The sequence below is a fragment of the Gracilinanus agilis genome, chromosome 1 (genome assembly GCF_016433145.1).
Source record: "Gracilinanus agilis isolate LMUSP501 chromosome 1, AgileGrace, whole genome shotgun sequence".
In the NCBI taxonomy this organism is placed as follows: domain Eukaryota; kingdom Metazoa; phylum Chordata; class Mammalia; order Didelphimorphia; family Didelphidae; genus Gracilinanus; species Gracilinanus agilis.
In genome coordinates, this window is record NC_058130.1 from 508,275,198 (window position 1) to 508,294,083 (window position 18,886).

Consider the following 18,886-nt stretch of genomic DNA (forward strand, 5'->3'; position numbering starts at 1 on the left):
AGAGGAGATCACAGTTCATTGTTCCTGGGATAGGCAAGATATCAGTTTGGCTGGGGTATAAAGTACATTGAGGGAATGATATGAGTTCATGCTGGCAATTCATGCTGATGCCTGGTTATGGAGCGCTTCAAATGCCAGGCATCAGAATTTGAGTATTACTTAGTTGGTACTAGGGAGCTACAAAAATTTCAGTTTCAAATTACATGACTAAATTTATGCCCCAAAAAGCTATTCTGGAAGTGTTAAGAGGGACAAATTGGAGTGGACAATGGGGACAGGAAGAATTATTAGGAGGCTAGTGTAATAGTTGAAGTGAGTGGAAATGAAGCTCTTTATTAGGGTGATGGCAGTAGAAATAGAAGGGAAGGAAAAGATAGAAGAACTGTTTCAGAGGTGTAACTAATAGGATCTGATCATTAATTATGTGAGGGGTAGGAAAAGTCAAAGATAAAACCAAAGTCACAATCACAGGAGACTCAATGAATAGGGAGAGAAATACCAAAATCAGTTTTGAGGGAAATATATTGAATTTGAGGTGTCAATGAGCATGAATGCTCTTTGAGCAGCTGGAGATGTGGATTTGATGTCCAGAAGAAGAATCAGGAGTGCATAGTTAGTTGAAACCAAAGGAATGAATTAAGTTAACCAATGTAGAGAGAAGGAAGAAAGATTTTTGATCAGTATCCACATATTAAAAGGTAAAATAGAAGGCAAAATATGAGCACAGGAACCAGAAATAGTTAAAGAGCTAGAAGAAGAAATGACAGAGTACTGGCAACTAAAAGTAAAGTGAATGGAATGCTAGATTTTGGAATCAATAAGACTTGAATTCCAATATTGCCTCAGACACTTATTAGTTGCGTGGCCACGGTCAAGTTTCATAATCATCCTGGGCCTTAGTTCCTTCATCTATAAATTAAAGTGGTTGGATTTGATTGTCTCTTAGGTCATTTCTTGTTATAAATCTATGGTTCTATAAAAATGTTGTCTCTAAAGTCACAGTTGTAGTCAACAGGAAGGAGTGGTCAACAGAGCTAAAATTACTCTAAATGCTATGAATCAATATAACCATTTTGGAAAGCAATTTGGAATTATATAAAGTGACTAAAATATCCATATACTTTGACCTAAACATTCTGCTTCTGGGTTTATAACTCCTAAGAGATGACTGATAAGAAGAAAGATCCCAGATACACCAAAATATCTATAGCAATACGTGTGTGTGTGTGTGTGTGTGTGTGTGTGTGTGAGCAAAGAATTAGAAACAAAGTATATGCCCAACTACTGGAGAAGGCTAAGAAAAGTGAGATAGATGAGTGTAACAGAATATTACAGTGCTATTAGAAATGGCAGATACGCAAAAATAAGAGTAAGAGGAAAATTTACATGATATGAAGCAAAGTGAAATTAAGCAGTCAATAAAACAATATACACAATGACAACAATATAAATGGAAAAATACTATCTCAAAAAATAAAGTCAGTATTGCAAAATTACAAAGAACAAGCATGATCATAAAGAAGAAATGCAAGATTCCTTCATATCACTTCTTTGCATAGGTAAGAAGTTTGTAAGTAGCAAATGGCATATGTTTTCAGAAAATATGTTATTTTTTCAGAAATATGTTTTCAGATATTTTTCGATGTATTGATGAAGTTTGCTAATTAAAAAAATTTTTTTAATAGTTTGTTTTATGAGATGGTACTCTGGAAGGGGGAAGGGCAATGAAAAACGGGAAAAATTTTGGTGACATAAAAAACAACATATGAATGAAAATTCACAAAAATAAAAAAAATTAACAGTAGTAATTTTCAACATCTTCTCATTGCCCTCCAACCAGATCCTAAAGGATGGGGAATGAAAAAGAAAAATGAAGAAAAGAACACTGGAATTGAAAGGAAATAAATCATTGATAACTTCTAGGAAAACAGATTCATTGAAATGGCAGAGGCACATCAGATGAGAATTTGTAGCTTACAAGAGAAGGCAATTGGGTTTGTAGACTGTAAGATTTTTAACACTAAAGGAAAGGTAGTTGGCTAGACTAACCAGTTCAATAATAGGAACTTTTTTGAGGATTTGGGAGACCTAAACAATTTTGTAAGGCAAAGTGGTAAGAGACTGAAGATGCATGATAAAGAAGCAATAATTACTAGAGCTAGGTCCTTATGGAGGCATGAGTAAATAGGATCAAAGGCACAGACTGAGAGATTAACTTTTATAAGAAGTAGAGCTATCTTTTGTGATAAAGGAAAAGAAAAGTATTTCATGATTTGAAGATCTAAAGAATGAAGGAGGGTGGCTAAGGGATCCTGCAGCCAAATAACCTTAAGGAGGAAAGAGTAAAGAAAGTTTGGCATAATTACAATGGAGAATGAAATAAGGAATCAACATGAATGGAGTAAGTAGAGCAGCAAGAGCTTATCTGAGGTTATAGAGTAGAAGTCAAAACTTAATTTTGTTTTAACAGATTTCTCCAAGGATGTCCAGGAGTCCAGGAGCAGAAGAGATATCAAATGTTGGACATTCCACAGGGAAAAAGATTTGCAAGTAAGGAAACAGAAAGCCAGGGAAGCAAAATATTCCAGGATAAGCAAGCTGGAAGAATTGTCTTTCAGTAAGAGAATTTGTAACCTAGTAGTAATTTCTAATGTCTTCTCCCAATATAACCTCATGACAAATCATTTTACTAAGACAGTACTATCAGTCTCAGCACAGTGACAGATACTATAAGGTAATGACTGCCTGTAAGTCAAGGACTGTGTGAGGAGCAGTGGAAGACAAAAGAATAAAGAGGACATTATTCTTGCCCTATAGCAGCTTACATTGTAGAATGGATCACCTAATTCAAGTTCTCAGCACCTCAAATGTATGCTCTCATTTCCCACCATCAAGTCAGGTAGCCCAGTCCCATTTTTGAATCTACTCCTTGCATGACCCTGGGCCTAACCTCTCAGTATTTAAGATATTTCTCTATGCCTGTTGAAAGAGAAGTGCTGACCTGCATTAGTGGAGGGATTTACCTTGACTAGAAGTTACCCATGAAATCGCTGGTCCAATACCTTCCTGAATCCCTATTTGATTTGTACTTTATGGACCATGTCTACAGTGCCACTGTGGGGAGACAAGGTACAGTAGAAAAAATACTGAATTTGGAGAATCCTAGTTTTGTCATTTTCTATGTACCTTAGGCAAGTCACTTAACTTAATCTCTCTGATCCTCAGCTTTAAATGAAAGGATGACCTACAAAGTCCTTTCCTTCAAGCTCTAATTCATTGCTTTTTCAGTTTCCATGACAACCCCCTCTCTCTATCCATATAGCTGCTATCTTAATTCAGGTCCTTATAACCCTCACCTAGATTACTGCAAAGGTCCCCTAACTGGTCTCCATGCCAAAAGTCTCTCACTACTTCAGCCCATCCTACACTGTCAAAGTAAATTTTTTAAGGGTAGATTTGACTATGAGACTCCCTACTCAATCAATTACAATTTCTCCCCATTGCCTCTAAGAAAAAATATAAATTCCTTTGTTCAACTTTTAAAGTTCTTCACAACCTGACCCTAAACTACTTTTCTAGCTTCAATAGACATTATTCCCTCCTTCAAAGAGCCATCCATCCAACTTGGCCTTCTCTGTTCCACATACAAGTAATCCCTTCTGAACTATGTGCCTTTGTATTGGACATTGGACAGGTTGAGAACCCTGAAATACATTCCTTCCTTACCTCTGCTTCACGGGCTATCTCTCTTTAAGATGTAGCTCAAACACCATCTGCTAGAAGTCTTTCCTGATCATGCCAACTGCTAGCTCCTTCTCTCTCACACTACCTTATATTTAACTTTTGTTTACATTCAAATTTCTTCGCATTCTATTTATGCAGCATATATTTATATTTTTACTTGTTATCTCCCCAACTCAAATCTTAAATCCTTATAACTAGGGAGCATTTCATTCTTTCTATTTGTAACTTCAAGTATTTTCAATCCCTGGGAGCTTTGTGAGCCCAAGGTAGGAATTTAATAAATGCTTGCTAACTGAAGTCCTTTGGATAAATTTCTTCAACCCCATTTATCCTCCAGCTTACCAACACAATTCTGTCTCCATCCTCCTCTACACACATACATATTGATGTTGCTATTATTATCTCTATTAAACTATAAGGTTTTTGAAAATAAAGAATACATCTATTCTTAAATTCTACCACCACCATTACCTCCACAGCCCACTTGTCTTTTATTGGGGTTGCTAATAAACAATGAAATGACCAAAAATTAGGCATATTATAGGAGGAAAGAAAACAATACCCTGCATAATTTAAAGTATGAATAATTAGCTGCTGAATAATTGTGGCCTAATTATAATCTGAAACACCAAACCTGCTGAGTATGTCTATTGAAGGACTATCAACTAAATCAGAATTGATTTGTTCTATCCAAAACAAGATGCTATTTAGGCAAATAAGTCATTTGATTCATTGAAAGAGATTATTCTTTAAAGCTATGTCAAGTATGCAATATTTTCCCTAACCCCTCTAATTCTTAAGTGAACTGCCCTTAAAGTACTCAATGTAACAGAAATTTAGTCTTTGTAGGTTAAGTAATGCTAATTCCTCATTGAAAAAAATGTTTTTTTACCCAGATTCATCACTTAAATCAATTGAAAGGAGATCAAACTCAGAAAGTCATATGTTAAAAAATATTTTAAGAAAATTAACATAATATTTCCCTTTACTCAGGGATCTTCTGTCACTGCCTTTTGTGATACTTTTACATTTAATATTATTCATTTAATTCATACCTCAAATTGTGTAACTTTAACAAATAGCAAGTGATAGTAGAATAAACAAGAAAAAAAGAGGAAAAATCTTAATTATACAATAGGATACTCATGGCCTTCCATATTCCCTCTAAAGCAGGAACTCTTAAGCTAGGACCTGAGAAAGTGTTTTTTAATATTCTGGTAACTATATTTCAACATAACTATCTTCCTATGTGTTTTATTTTATGTATTTGAAAACATTCTTGTGGGAAGGGACTTCTTCATCAGACTGCCAAAAGGATCCATGACACAAAAAAAGGTTGATAATTCTTATTCTAGAGCACAGCCCAGGTGAAAAACAAAGGTCTCCTTGAATCCTTCTCTCTATCATTAGGAAATTCATATGTTGTATTAATATTTTCTAGTAATATGATAGGAGTCATACTTTATATATACCAAAGCAAAATAAAAAATCAAGTGAAATCCACACTTGCAGAAAAATATGGATATGTATGTGTGTGTGCTTTCTAGAAGAACAGAAATGTTCTGCATGATAGAATAACTGAATACAATTCAATTCAGTAAGTTATCTATTACATCTAAGATACTAAATGTAAAAATATCACAAAAGGCAACAAAAAAAGATCCTTTAGTAGATTTGAAAAACTTGGCAACTGATTGGAGATGGAGGATGAGAAAGGCGGCAAAGTTAAGCATGGTTTCAAGGTTATGAACCTTGGTGCCTGGGAAGATGGAAAGGATCTCAATAGAAACATAAAAGTTTAGATGTTGGGTAGATATGAGGGAACTCTCAAATGTACATGAATATATATGCTAACTGAGTAGGGCATTTATTCAAAATGCTTTCTATTGTTTGAAGAAGTCATCTGAAATCAAGTTCTTGGCACTAAAGTTATAAAACCCCCTTTTCAACAGTATTATCAGGGGCTAGTTTTATAAGTGCACTCAGCTCACTCTGTCATATGGATGTGAACTTTGTGCAACTCTAAATGCTTCAGAATGAGTCATCATACTGTCATCTGAAATTACATTAGGAATAGTCATATATTCCACCTCCGCAATAACAGTAGAGACAGTAATGAAAATTTCATTGGTATAAGACTCATAAAAAGGGTGGAAGGGGAAAAGAGGGAGGAGAAAAAAACCTTGTTGACTGAAAGTATAACATGCAGAATTTCCCACCTCACCCACCTGGCCCACCAAAATCTCAAACTGCACAAAATGTTCTAAATCACCTCATATCAATTTAGATAAATACACTGATGTATCCAAATTGAAAAGCAAGAAAACATTTGAGTGAAAGCATAATCTATTAAAACATACATGTGCAATACAAATATCATACATAAAACATACCTATTCCCCAAAGATATAGTGCTCTCATATTTAACCATACCCCAACTTTACTAGTTGGGGATTGGCGGATAAGGGAAAGTGACTGAATAGAATTAAATCACACAAAGGATTCTGATTTCATCAATGTGGACATTTCCTCTACTAACATAAAATGTTACCCATCTAAACATCAGTATAGAGTCTTCTTAAATTGATATGGCCAACATAACTTATGCCTTGGTGGCAAATTTACTGGTAATGAACCTCTCCAAATTTGGTTAGGCTGGTCCTGGATAGCTTAGTCTCGAATAACAGGCATACATACTCAAGAGATTTTCCAGCTTGGTAGGACCTAAAAGAACTTGTGCTCCACTGGAATAGCCTTTGAGAATCCGAGGTCATCCTCCATAACACAAGAAGATATCAGAATAAGAGAAAAGTATAAACAGAAAGAGGAGTTCTTTTAGAAGGAGAAAGTAATGGATTTGACAGGCTGGCAACCAAGATTCTTTCCAATTCTAAAAGAGATTTGGGTGAAAAGGGGGAAAATAAGCATCATCAAGAGTTATCATAGGAATACAGTCTTTGATCATTATAAATTCTTTTTACCTGCTTTTTGACTGATCGACTACTCATGATTTTCTCTACTACAGGACCCTCTGCATCTACAGATTCCTGTAAAATAAAGTATATGAGTCAAATGAGTTGGTTTTAACAAAGAGATATGATGTCATTTGCAATACAGATGATTACTTCATGTTGCTTCCTAATTCACCCTTTCAAATTCAGCACATAGTTGACACTAGAGTATAATGAGTATAGCTATTACTTAAGCAAGAATCTCTACATATATGAAGAAAATTAACTCTGCAGAGAAGGTGAGAGGTATCTGTGTTCACCATTTCATAGGTGTGTATTTTAATTATGAGGACTATCATCAGTCTTGAAGGCTAGCAAGGAATCAAAAACTCCAGCTGCCTATACAGAATAAACCTCCATATGACAGCAATGAAAAATAGAACTTTTCTTCATCTATACTCATGGGGTAAATATAGTCATCATTCTACTATTGTAAGCACTTTTTATCTATAGAGATCACATAAAACATTATGTCACAGCTTAACATTGGCCAAATTACCAAATAAAACACTGAAATGAATTTAACACACTTTTCAATGGGTTACCAGTTTGTTAACTAAAATACAGTAGTACTAAGAAAAGAGCACTATACAAAAAAAATCTTTACAATAATCATTCATACATTACTACCCCTCATTTTATACAAACTATTTTATCCATCATTTACATTGCACAGAGAATAAAGTAGACCCTGCTGGGTACTACAAGGCTGTAATTTCATAAAGGAGTTCTTATGGTGCCTAACAGCAGGAGACAAGCTTGAGTGGTTTATTAAAGTCATGGAAGCTATAGCACTGAATTCTCAGAGGTAAATTCAGTCTCCTTGTAGCCTAGTTCTGTTTTTTTTTCCTTAGCAGAGACCATTAATTCTCCAGAATTGTGTCAAATTACATATCACAGGCTTGTATAAAACTAAATTTGAGCAAATACAGTTTTTTAAAGGAAACAGCAAAACAACTCATTTCTCTTAGCACATTACACCAATACTGGATGAAGATCCTAAGCTCTAAGACCAGTGGATCTATTGAACTAGTCGGTTTCTTGGGATAGAATTTAAAGTTCATCCTCATTTATTTATTCAAAACAGCAACCTGACCTGCTGCTCGGACTGTGAAGTGTTTGAAGGGGAGTCTCTCCCAGCAGCATCTGCATCATCTGCCTCCTCGTCAGAAATCTTGAACTCCAGGTCTTCAGTATAACGCTTTCTCTTAACCTGCCTGCTAGAGCGTCTCTTCTAAAAGGCAAAAAAATTAAATAAATAAAAATTATTGACATTCCTAATATGTATTGAAAGCAGGGAGGGAAGGTGGCGCACAATGAGAGTGATTTTGACAAATCATCATTTAAAAATTCAAAGTTCTTGGTGCTAATTTAAGTCATTTGTGATTTTTTAAAATCTAGGTTGAAACATCCATGAAATTAGTCTTACTTTTATGATAAGTGAAATTTACGGAGCACTTTAAGTTTCCAAAGTATTTTACATATGTTATCTAATATGATCTTTACAGCAGCCCATAGGGTAAATATACTTCAGGTATTTTCCCCATTTGAAAGACAAGGAAAAAGCTTGAGAGTTGTTAAGTGTATTGCTCAGGATCACACAACTAGTAAGTACCTGTAGCAGGATTCAAACTCAGGTGTTTCTGACTTTAAGTCGAGCACTCCATTTCAAACTCCAATCTGGCATACACATGAAAGAAAATAAAGAGTTTGGAGGGTGCAAGATGAAGAAAATCATCTGAGTCAACTTGGATTGGAAATAATGATCAAAAGTTTTGAATTGCTGCCATATTCAAAGAAGAATTGATATAAACAGCTATTTCTAAGAATCTGTAAAGTACATAGAAAGTGGAAAGAACATACTAAGAAAATTATCATTAAAACTTTGTACATTCTATGGGATTTTAAAGGTGTTATACATTTATACCTCTTTAAATAACTGAAAAAAATCAGTGAAGTAAATTTTATTTACCCCCATAATTTTTCAGATGAACAGTAATTTATCCAAAGTCAGTCAGTGAGTCAATCACAAAGAGAGTTAGAACTCAAGTTCCAGAGTTTCCATATATTATAGCATGGCACAATGCTTCTGTTGCTATTAATTATGATCTTCAAGGTATTCATCTGAGGTACCAAGATTTATTTTATCAGATTCCCAATGTGAATTGATTATCCATTAAAAATTTTGACATGTCTATATTCAAACTAATTTTTTATTTTGTTCCTATCACATGAACTGCTTATTTAGGTAAGGATGAAATATAAAAATTTGCTTATTTTTGGCAACTACACACCATAATGAAACACTTTAGTTTCATTAGCAGCAGCTGGCCTACTTTGTAGAATTATATTTTAAATGCTTTTAAAAGGTTAATAGGTACAATAGTCATACTGAAGAAAATAACTAATTGGTTTCCATTATCTCACTACTGTACCATTCTGAACGAGAGAGCACTACATGCAATTTATTAAGATCTGAAAATCATAGTCACAGAAGTCAAGAACTTTAACTTCTACCCTTCATGCATATGCTACAGGAAGAACCATGATAATCAATTAGGTAGTATCACTTCCTGAGTAGTATATATGAAGAAAATATTTCCCTGAAAACAAAGATGTCCTTGTACAGTTATTTTCTTTACTGCTATATATTCTATAACTGATCAAAATGCTAACTTAAAGGTACACTCTAAAAAAGTATTTAGGGTATTTACCTATAAAAACAATTGGTCATATGTTCTGTAACCTACATACAAAAAATTCTATAGAATTCAATAATGATACCTTATAGTAAAATAAATGTCAGAACTGATATTTGTAAATTAATAAGCTCTGAATATAAAATGAATCTTACTGTTGTATAAAATGTTGTCTCAAATGTCCTAATTAAAGTGAACATGATTCAGAACACACTTAAGTACACAAAATTCAGAATAATACTTTCACCACAATTTTTCTAGTAAATTTCATTATCTACCAACCTTGTCAATATCCTCACTACTGTTGTACACAGCAACATAATTGGATAATAAGGAAGAAAGGGAAGAAGGAAGGAAGGAAGGAAGGAAGGAAGGAAGGAAGGAAGGAAGGAAGGAAGGAAGGAAGGAAGAAGGAAAACACTCATTTTTTCAGGTCACCTTAAAGAATATCATTTTGTGAGGTCACAGATAACAGGAAGCTTTGCTAAAGAAAAGAACCAAAGTATTTACAACTATAGAATATATCCACACCTTCCAAATATTTTATTTCAGATCGCTAAGAGAAAAAAATGAAAGCAAATATTCATTGAGAATCTACTATGTGATAATGAAAAGTCACTCAAGCCTCTGGGGGTTGACTTTCCTATTGCATGAGGGCTCCTGATAACTACTCCTTGATAACTATGATGTCACACAAGATACATTCCAGGGCATCCTGGTAGAACATATTGGCTTGAATCCAAGGAACCTAAAAAGGAAATGATTTCTAGCTGTTCTGTATTGAGTGTCTCTCTTGGCCTGATTTATGAAAGCAATGTACTCTGTAAGAATTAAATTTCTCATATTTATTTCAAGTGAGGTTTTGCAATTGATGCATATGTTATTTCCCAAGAAATAAGAATATAATTCAGGAAAAATTATATTGAATCGACTGTCTAGAAAATAGAAGTTCATTAATTCGTGGAAGATCTGCTATCATAGAAAGAAGCCTCACCCTGACCAAGGAAAGTAAATAGAAGCTTCTGAACAAGTCATAAATGGTCCTTTGTTTCGATTTTTCATATGGAGAAAAGAAAATTTCAAGAAATGTCAGGAAAATCTGGTTCACTCTAGTTTTAAAAAGAACTTTTGTCTCCAAAACAAGAGATTTTTCCAAACCTTTGGATCAAATTTTAATGCCAAGAATACGTAGAAAAAGCAAAACACTTGAAAGGAACTCTGGAATTTATTATGGTGCTTCAAAAAGACTTTTATACCTTTCTAGGTCATTTCTTCCCATTTGAATAAAGGTTGTGATATTGGATGATCTCCTCAGGTCCCTTTTCTAGGCTTATGTCTATGGCAAAAGCTACAAAATTCTAGTCAGGAAAAACTGTTATACTCCATTTATCCTTGGTCTCTCTGGAAACAATGTTACATCCAACAACAGACACCTTAAAAGTATCTCTTTAACAAAGATGGAAGGAGAGCCTCTGTTGTGCCTCATACTAATCTGAAGTTACCAAACATTAATCAACATTTAGATATCAGAATAATAGTCTTACCTGAACCCCTGGATCATCTTCTTCTTCAGGAGGAGGAGATGGTGGTGGAGTTCTTTCTAAGTCTGAGTTTTCAGAACCTTCTGTTTTTCCCTTGTTGACCTTTTTCTTCAAAGCACTTGCTTCAGGATCTGGTTTCTTATTACTAGAATTCAAAGTACAGTTCCCTCGTCAGTGTTGGTTTTTTGTTTTTTAGTTTCTGCCTCATATTGTCTAGGTTAATACCCTCCAAACTATCCACAATAATAAAATAAAGCTTTTTTCCCCCTTTTTTGTAAGGATCATAGTCAGATTAAGTTCTTGAGGCAAAACTGTTTTTGATGAACATTGCAAATATTTGCTCTAAGTTAAAAAGTAATCACACATAAGCAAAAAAAAAAATCATACAGAAGGCATATCCTGTATATTTGCTCAACAAGACAAAGCAAAATACAGGCCCAAACTCAAATTCATTCTGAGAAATCCCATAAAACATTACTGTGCTATCTGGGCTGTAATATGCTTGATACACTGTGGCATAGAACCATTCATTAAGAAATAATTTTACTATCAAGTTTTTAAGGTGTTAGAACACCTTTTTTTAAATGGTAGGGAAGAAAATGGAATGTGATTATCTTCTTCCCTTGCCTTTTACAGTTGGCTTTAAACACTGCTATTATTTAGGCCCTACATTTGACTGATGCTTTGAAATATATTTGTGGTATGCTATTTGATTTATTTAATCTTATAACACATTAAAATATAAAAACTACTATTGATTTTAATGTCTTTTTAAACAGATATTTCACTCAACGTTTTATTTTTCTTAATCTCAAAACAATATGCTTTATTCATTGCATTATTCATATATTTACAAAATAGCATATTCTTAAAAGACAGGTTGTTGACAACATGTGCAACAAAATAAAAATTACTATTAAAGCATAAAGCAGAGGTCCCACTGTATGTTTAGATTAAAGGCTAACAGCATTTGAATGTTATATAGGTCATCCAACATAAGAATGGATTTTAAGAAAAGAGATTGAAATAAAATTGTTTATCAGCAACTAGAATCAGACAATTCTGTCTGCTCTACTTGTTACCCTTTTTAAAACTAAATTTGGTTCTACCATTCAACTTCAGTATCTAGACTGGCACCAACACTTCCTAAGATCAGCTATCATTTGTGATAAAATATTTACAAGAATCTATACTGAGTGGCAATTACTTTACATCATTACTATATGGGCCAGGATTCAGAATGGTTTTGAAAATGAAAAATTCTCCTTTCATCAACCCTTAAAAAGTTTCTATTCACTGAAATTTGTAATTTCACCGAAAAGGATGCTGAGTGAATGAACTAAACAGCACTTTTCAACCTCATGGCCCTTAAAAGAAGCAGAGTTCTCTGAATTTTTTTAAGTTAAGCTCTTATCAAATAAAATTCGATTTCCAAATTATTGTTAATATAACTACATATAACCATCGCATGTATGGTTTGCTATCTTTTGGACTACTAGATTAAATGCTTTAAGCTTTTAGAAGTAGTTATCTAAAAAAATAATGGTTCCCAGTTTCCTCACCACCACCAAAAAAAAAAAAATAAATCTTCAGGCATAAAAAAAAAATAATGGCACTCTAAGAAAACAACTTAAGGCAAAACTCAGGAGCACAGCAAAAGACAGTTTAGCTCCAAAAAAAGAGCTTTCAAATCATGACAATGCTTTAAAAAGTTTAATTCCCTGAAAGATCCACATAAAGCATAACATTAAAAAAAAAAATAAGAAAATCCATACAACAGTTCCTCTTCCAACTGTCCTAGTGTTTACGCTACACATGGACAGAAGTCTCCCCTACTATGAGGCTCCATTTCCAGCATTTATTTCCGCTCTAACTGCCACAAATTATACAATACTACAGCTGAACACTGGGCCCCTTTCCTTTCATCTGCACGCCAAGAGCAATCAGATTACCCTGGTAACCAGTGGTCACATGATCAGCACCTGCTCTTTTGGCTGGATGCCACTGACTAAAGCCATCTGCTTCCCTCAATCAGCTTTCAAACATTCTCAACACCTGCGCTGCAGTGTTTTGTGGTTTCTTTTATCAAATCAGTGCAAAACTGCTTCCAAAACTTTACATATTTCTCAAATTTGTTTAAATCAAAGGTAAGCCTGTCAAAGAGTTGAACCACTGCCAGGTAAAGTAAGTTGACAGCCAGTGCTTTTCACTGGTGACCTCTATAAAGCAAAGCAAAGCACACAATTTAATTTAGTAGTAGTTACTGTGCCCCGGTGCACTATCACATATGAGTAACAGGCATAATGTCTTGAAGAATAGTACAGCCCAAGTTTGATAAAATATCAATTTGCTGAAGTCGGAAAAGTGTTAATGATTCTTCATCCCCCTAAGAATGCTCCATGGAACCTTCATGGCTGTTAAAGTCATGCAACACCTCTCCAAGTGCTTATCACACAGGAAAATTCAGACAAAGAGCATGAAGCCAAGTAAGATGCTGGTACTAGATCTGACTACCAAAAATTTCTAAACTCATTGGCCTTTGCCCTATTGACATTGTTTAGAGACCAAACTCAACATGCTCATCCTAGTACTTCTCACGTCAGCCAGAATACAAGTCATCCTGCACAGGCTAGGGCTTTTCACTAGAAGTATGTATGTGTTGTGTGTGTATATGTAAACATAAAAAAGTTAAGAAACTTTAAATATAAAATACCAGTGTCTACCAAAATCCATTATAACCAAGAAATACATAATATTTAATGATTTTTTACTCTGAAATTTCATCTTAGAAATTATCAAACCAAACTAAGACAGCACTTCACTTACGGTCAGCAAATTAGAGTTGAAACTCCAGTCCTTGATGTGATACCAAGGAGGTCAACTTATCTCTCTGGGAGTTGGTTTCTTTATTTGTAAAATAAAAGACTAAATCATGGCTGAGATCTCTTCCTAGCACTAAATGTATGATTCTAACCAACCAAAATCCCATTCTAGAAAATGATCAGAGTTGTAAGAATCCAAAAACATCTTTAACAGAATAATGTAAAGAAAAATAATGTTTTACACTCACCTATAATAGCTATCCCACAGTTTAGTTTTAATGTCTGTTAAGTGGTTTATAAGAAATATTTTCTTTGCTCCGCAGAAAAGCAAATTTTTATAAAACAGAAGTGCATACATACTTAGTGAAGGAAAGCTTAAAAAAACCCAAGATGATATATGAAAGGAATATAACATTTAAAAAATCTCTAATGGTAATGAGGCCCCATTTTGAGTAATGAACTTCATATAGCTTTGTCATCAGCAATCCCTCTCAGCCTACTAATTCTACTCAATTTCTCACATTTAGCATTAGAACCGGAAAGCAGATCTTTTGCAAGGATATGTAACCAACCAAAACCACACACTAGAAAATGTAGATCTTTCCAAATCCACATTCCAGATCGAAATAATCCAGTTTTTTTAGCAAAATTTTATAATTTGCATGGCAATCTGGAATGCTTAAGTTCAATATTTGTAGCTTTAAGTGTATAACATTCAGACTATTCTATTATCTATATTATGTAAAAATCAAAAGCATGACTGTACAAAGAACTTTTCTTAATGTTTGTAATGAGTTCAGTGAAGTTGTAGTTTATACTCTAGAAAGCTGTACTAAATTTGTTTGGTGGTGTAAATACAGTGGTTGATACCCCCTTCTAAACTTCACCAATGATGCTCACTATTTCTTTGACAACTGTCTATTAACTTGGGCAAGACACTTCAAGAAAAGTTAGTTTGTTCTAGTCTTTCTCAATGGTGTCAAAATTGTCATGAGGACAGTAAAAAAGCACCACATAAAAGTATAAAGGTTTATAAAGAATGGAGCAAAACCTAACACTTCCAAAATAGAGTGAATCTCGGCCATTTCCCCAGATCTAACAAGAACTCCCACCTACGAATACTAAATACACACAGATAATAAACAATTCCACATTTGTATACAGCCCAAATTTCCCAAACCCTTTCAATCCCTTGTCTCCTGTTAGTCTTGGTTCTGGAAAAGGCAAAGTATAACATTATAGATTTTGAGTTCTGCAGGTTTTTCATGTGCAAAACTAAGAACAGAGCTGGGTTTATTTGCTTAAACACTGAAAGAAAGCATCTTTTACACATTATATACATTTTTTAGATTTTCATGGATAAATTAAATAGGAGGAAATATAAAACAAAAATGGGTGATATTCAGGTCCTCTTAAGAGTCCCACTCTCAAATATTTATAGTTTAGATGCTCAAAAAGTGAGCAGAGCATATATATTTTAATTATCATCCTTCTGGAAACTTTTCCCTTTCCATAGCCTAAATTTCATATACTCAGAAACATTTTCATTACTCAACTCATATATATATTATATATGTGTGTATATGTACATATGTATGCCCATATATGCAGTTATGCATGCATATGAAAAAAACAATTTATAGAAAACTATAAACTTTATCTTAGACTTTATCTTATCTTTAATCAATATCCTAGTTTACTGACAAACAAATTATTCAACTATTGTAATGTTATTTGTCAGAGGTGGGGAGTACCTACCTGTAACAAGTGGCACATGTCACCATATCTCTTGAAAAAGTATTTAAGGTGTTAACACTACATCAATCCTATAGAATTCTTAATGAATAGTCAATACCTAATTTTAAGGAAGACTCATAGGAAATACATTTTGCCAAAATCTCTACATTTTATAAGAAGCATGCATATATTTCATAATTATATATTTCTTTTCACAACTGTATGCTAATTGCATGCATGCATGTGGGTATATATGTATGTTGGTATGTATAGTATTTATATTCTGTATGTAACTAAAGATTCATTCATTCTCATCATTTTGATCTTTCTCACCAGAAAATAACATGTATTTTCACATTGTTGAGACTAACCAATGTTACAATATTATCTTCTGTATGGTTTTGTTTCTGGCCATAAAATCTCCTGTGACTTCATTATGATTTATGCATATTGTAAAAATATAATTTTTTTCTTAGAATGAAATTAGTCTTCACTTTGTCACTAACACTATTTTAGGTAGTTTTTAAATACACAATATGACTCCCTGCCCCCAAACGAAATGTCTTTTTGTAAACCAGGGAAATACCATGAGAAGAACTGTGAACTTTATGTTAAAATATCATATAACAGCAAATAAATTTAACAATCACTACTTAATTTAATTGTTTTTTGGCACTGGCAGTCTATTACTATTTTCCATTTTTCACATTTTTATTAGGATATGATGAAATAAACTATCTCAGAACAAAATATCTTGAAACATTTGATAACTCAAGCTTTACTTTGGTTCCTATACCTTTCACATCAACATGTGCATTTTAGGGACTTGTATGGAAGGAAGGGAGGAAGGGAAGTAAGGAGGTAGGGATGGTAGGAATGGGAGAGAGAAGTGTAGAGTGGGGCAAAGGTGTTAGAAGATGGCCTGCAATTTTCAGGGTGAAAGCTGTGACAGCCTTGACCTTAGTCTCTAGGTTGAAAGGATGGTTTGTAGGTATGAATAAAGAGTGAGAAGGCCAGAGCACTGGCATGTAGTGGATCAGGAATAGCTATATGATACTTTAATATTCTTCATGTAACCCCATGTATAAATAGTACAGAGCAGGCTAGTATTCTCCACCTCAATGAAATATGTTTAAGTGTTCAAGTAAACAAATCTACCTCTATTATCAGTGGCTTTTTAAATTATGGTTTTTATTATCAATGGATTTTAATTTAAACCATCATGTAGTTCTGAAATCCTGCCTTAAGAACTGCTGGAGATGAACCAGTTCTTTAAAGAGAATGCTGGCAAATCATAGAAAGAGAAGACACAGTAGGATACAGACAGGAAAGTCCGAACACTTTTTTAAACATTAAATTCTTTGCACCAGAAATTGTTCTTCTCATCACAGTCAAGAATTAAAACTGAAAATCTAAATTCAATAAATTTAATGGATCATATTAAGCGCTGCCACAAATAATAAAGGAGGTAAAATTATTTGATAAGATAGGATATGACCACATCAATTCAACACAGGACTCTCATTTAATATATTAGCATATTTGTTCACATAACAGTGATTAGCCCTATAATAATAAAACACAAAATCGACTGTTCAGATTGTACCTTTTAGCAACATTGTTTTATAATGTACTTCAACAAGTGCTAAACTGTGAGATATCTATTTGGCTAATCATATTCACATGCCTGCTGGGTGCAGAATCAAAACAATACTAACTTACTGTGTTCCCTTCTATGCACACCACAGGTCTCAACCCATCAAATGAAATAACCAAGACTAATTTTGGCAATCCAAGTCCTGCAATCTATATCCCAGTAAAACTGAATACCGACCTCAGAAATAAGCTATTCTTCCTAGCCTAGCTAGGTAAAACATCAAATTAGTCAAACCACACTACAAACTTTAGTTGGGTGCTTTAAGCAGAGGGGTAACAGTACTGAGCATATGGTTAAACCTAAGGAAAAGAAAAGACCACCACCTACTCCAACAGGAGGGGCTGAACTCCCATGAAATTAGATTAGTTCCCACAGAAGACAGGACCACACACAGAAACAGTGTTCTGATGGAAAGTCCACTCTCTCTTTTTCTCTGACAAGGGTGTATGTTTTGTTAGTTTGCATTGCTAGTCTTACGGAAGGGAAAGGAAGGGATACAAATTACATGAGCTTTGACATAAAAATGGTTACAATAAAGGCTGACATGCCTATATACTAACAGTGTCCATTTATAATACCTTTCAATAACATTTCAAGAATACAAAGTTGTACATAGTAGGTACCAAAAAAACACACACACACAAAAAAAAACAACCCTTTGAGTCTATGTAGTTTTGTGCCTTTCAAAATAACTTCATTCATATATCTATATCTTCATAGATAATAGATATGGAAAATCTACCTATATGCTTCCTTTTGCTCCTTTCTAGGCAAACCTAATCCTATGTTCCAACCCATTATAGCTATTTCATATATCCAGTCCTATAATCCCATTTGGGTAAAAATTCAAAAACAATATCTTTACCAGAACCATTCTTTTCCATTTCATTGTCTGCCTCACCTCTCAAGTCATGTTTGATGGGTGGCACTGGAATTTAAAAATAAGATCCATTTGTACTGTTCCCTTTGTAACCAAAGTAGCCATAGGCCACTACTTTGAAATTATACCACTGTTCAATGTATTGGCAGAAACCAAACACAGAAAGAAGCCTGCTGCCATTCGGTCTACTGAGATTGGCAGAATGAAAAGCAGTAGAACTTGCTTTTAAGTTTCATTATCATTGTTCTTTCTGTTTTTTTTTAATAACTATAAACTGAATGGCATGGTTATGAGATGTATTATGACTCAGACTTAAAACAAACAAAAAATATGCCTTCTACTCTTCTATGCTTAGCTGATTTTAAATGCACCAGATAGGAGAGGGGTGAAACCAAATGGAGGGTACAAACTATATCTACACATGCATGTATTTGTAAAATGAATATGTGTGTATGTACATATATAGTGTATATGCCCATACATAAATATATACATACACATAAATATGAAGCTCAGCAGAAGTACTTACCTCAAGAATCTCATTGGCTATGGAAAGGCACTGTGATTATCCTTTTGGGGAAGACAAGTTGGGATGGAGAGCTTCCATAGGGATCATGGTCAGAAGTCCTATTGCCCAGGTAAACAGGCAAAGACAACCTGATTCCAAACCCAATTTTAGTTTGGATCTGATGACAAATAAGAGACAGGAATCCTTTCTTTCACCTGCTTTTTCTTCCCTATTACTTGCCATTTCTGGCTGCATAAATCTAAAGCTTTCTTTCCTAACCACACTTT

General features: G+C 34.0%; 1 protein-coding gene across 2 annotated transcripts in view; it reads right to left on the bottom strand.

Moving 5' to 3' along the window:
* The window catches only part of CHD7 (chromodomain helicase DNA binding protein 7), a 153,679-nt gene that overhangs the window by 71,989 nt on the left and 62,804 nt on the right, over positions 1-18,886 (bottom strand). The window contains exons 3-5 of one of the 2 annotated variants that reach the window (XM_044666157.1): positions 10,999-11,140; positions 7,852-7,989; positions 6,726-6,791 (exon numbers count right to left, since the gene is read on the bottom strand). The exons of the other annotated variant lie outside the window; for it this stretch is intronic. Coding sequence (XP_044522092.1) covers positions 6,726-6,791; positions 7,852-7,989; positions 10,999-11,140 — 346 coding nt within the window. The remainder of the gene's footprint in view (positions 1-6,725; positions 6,792-7,851; positions 7,990-10,998; positions 11,141-18,886) is intronic. 2 annotated transcript variants of the gene reach the window in all.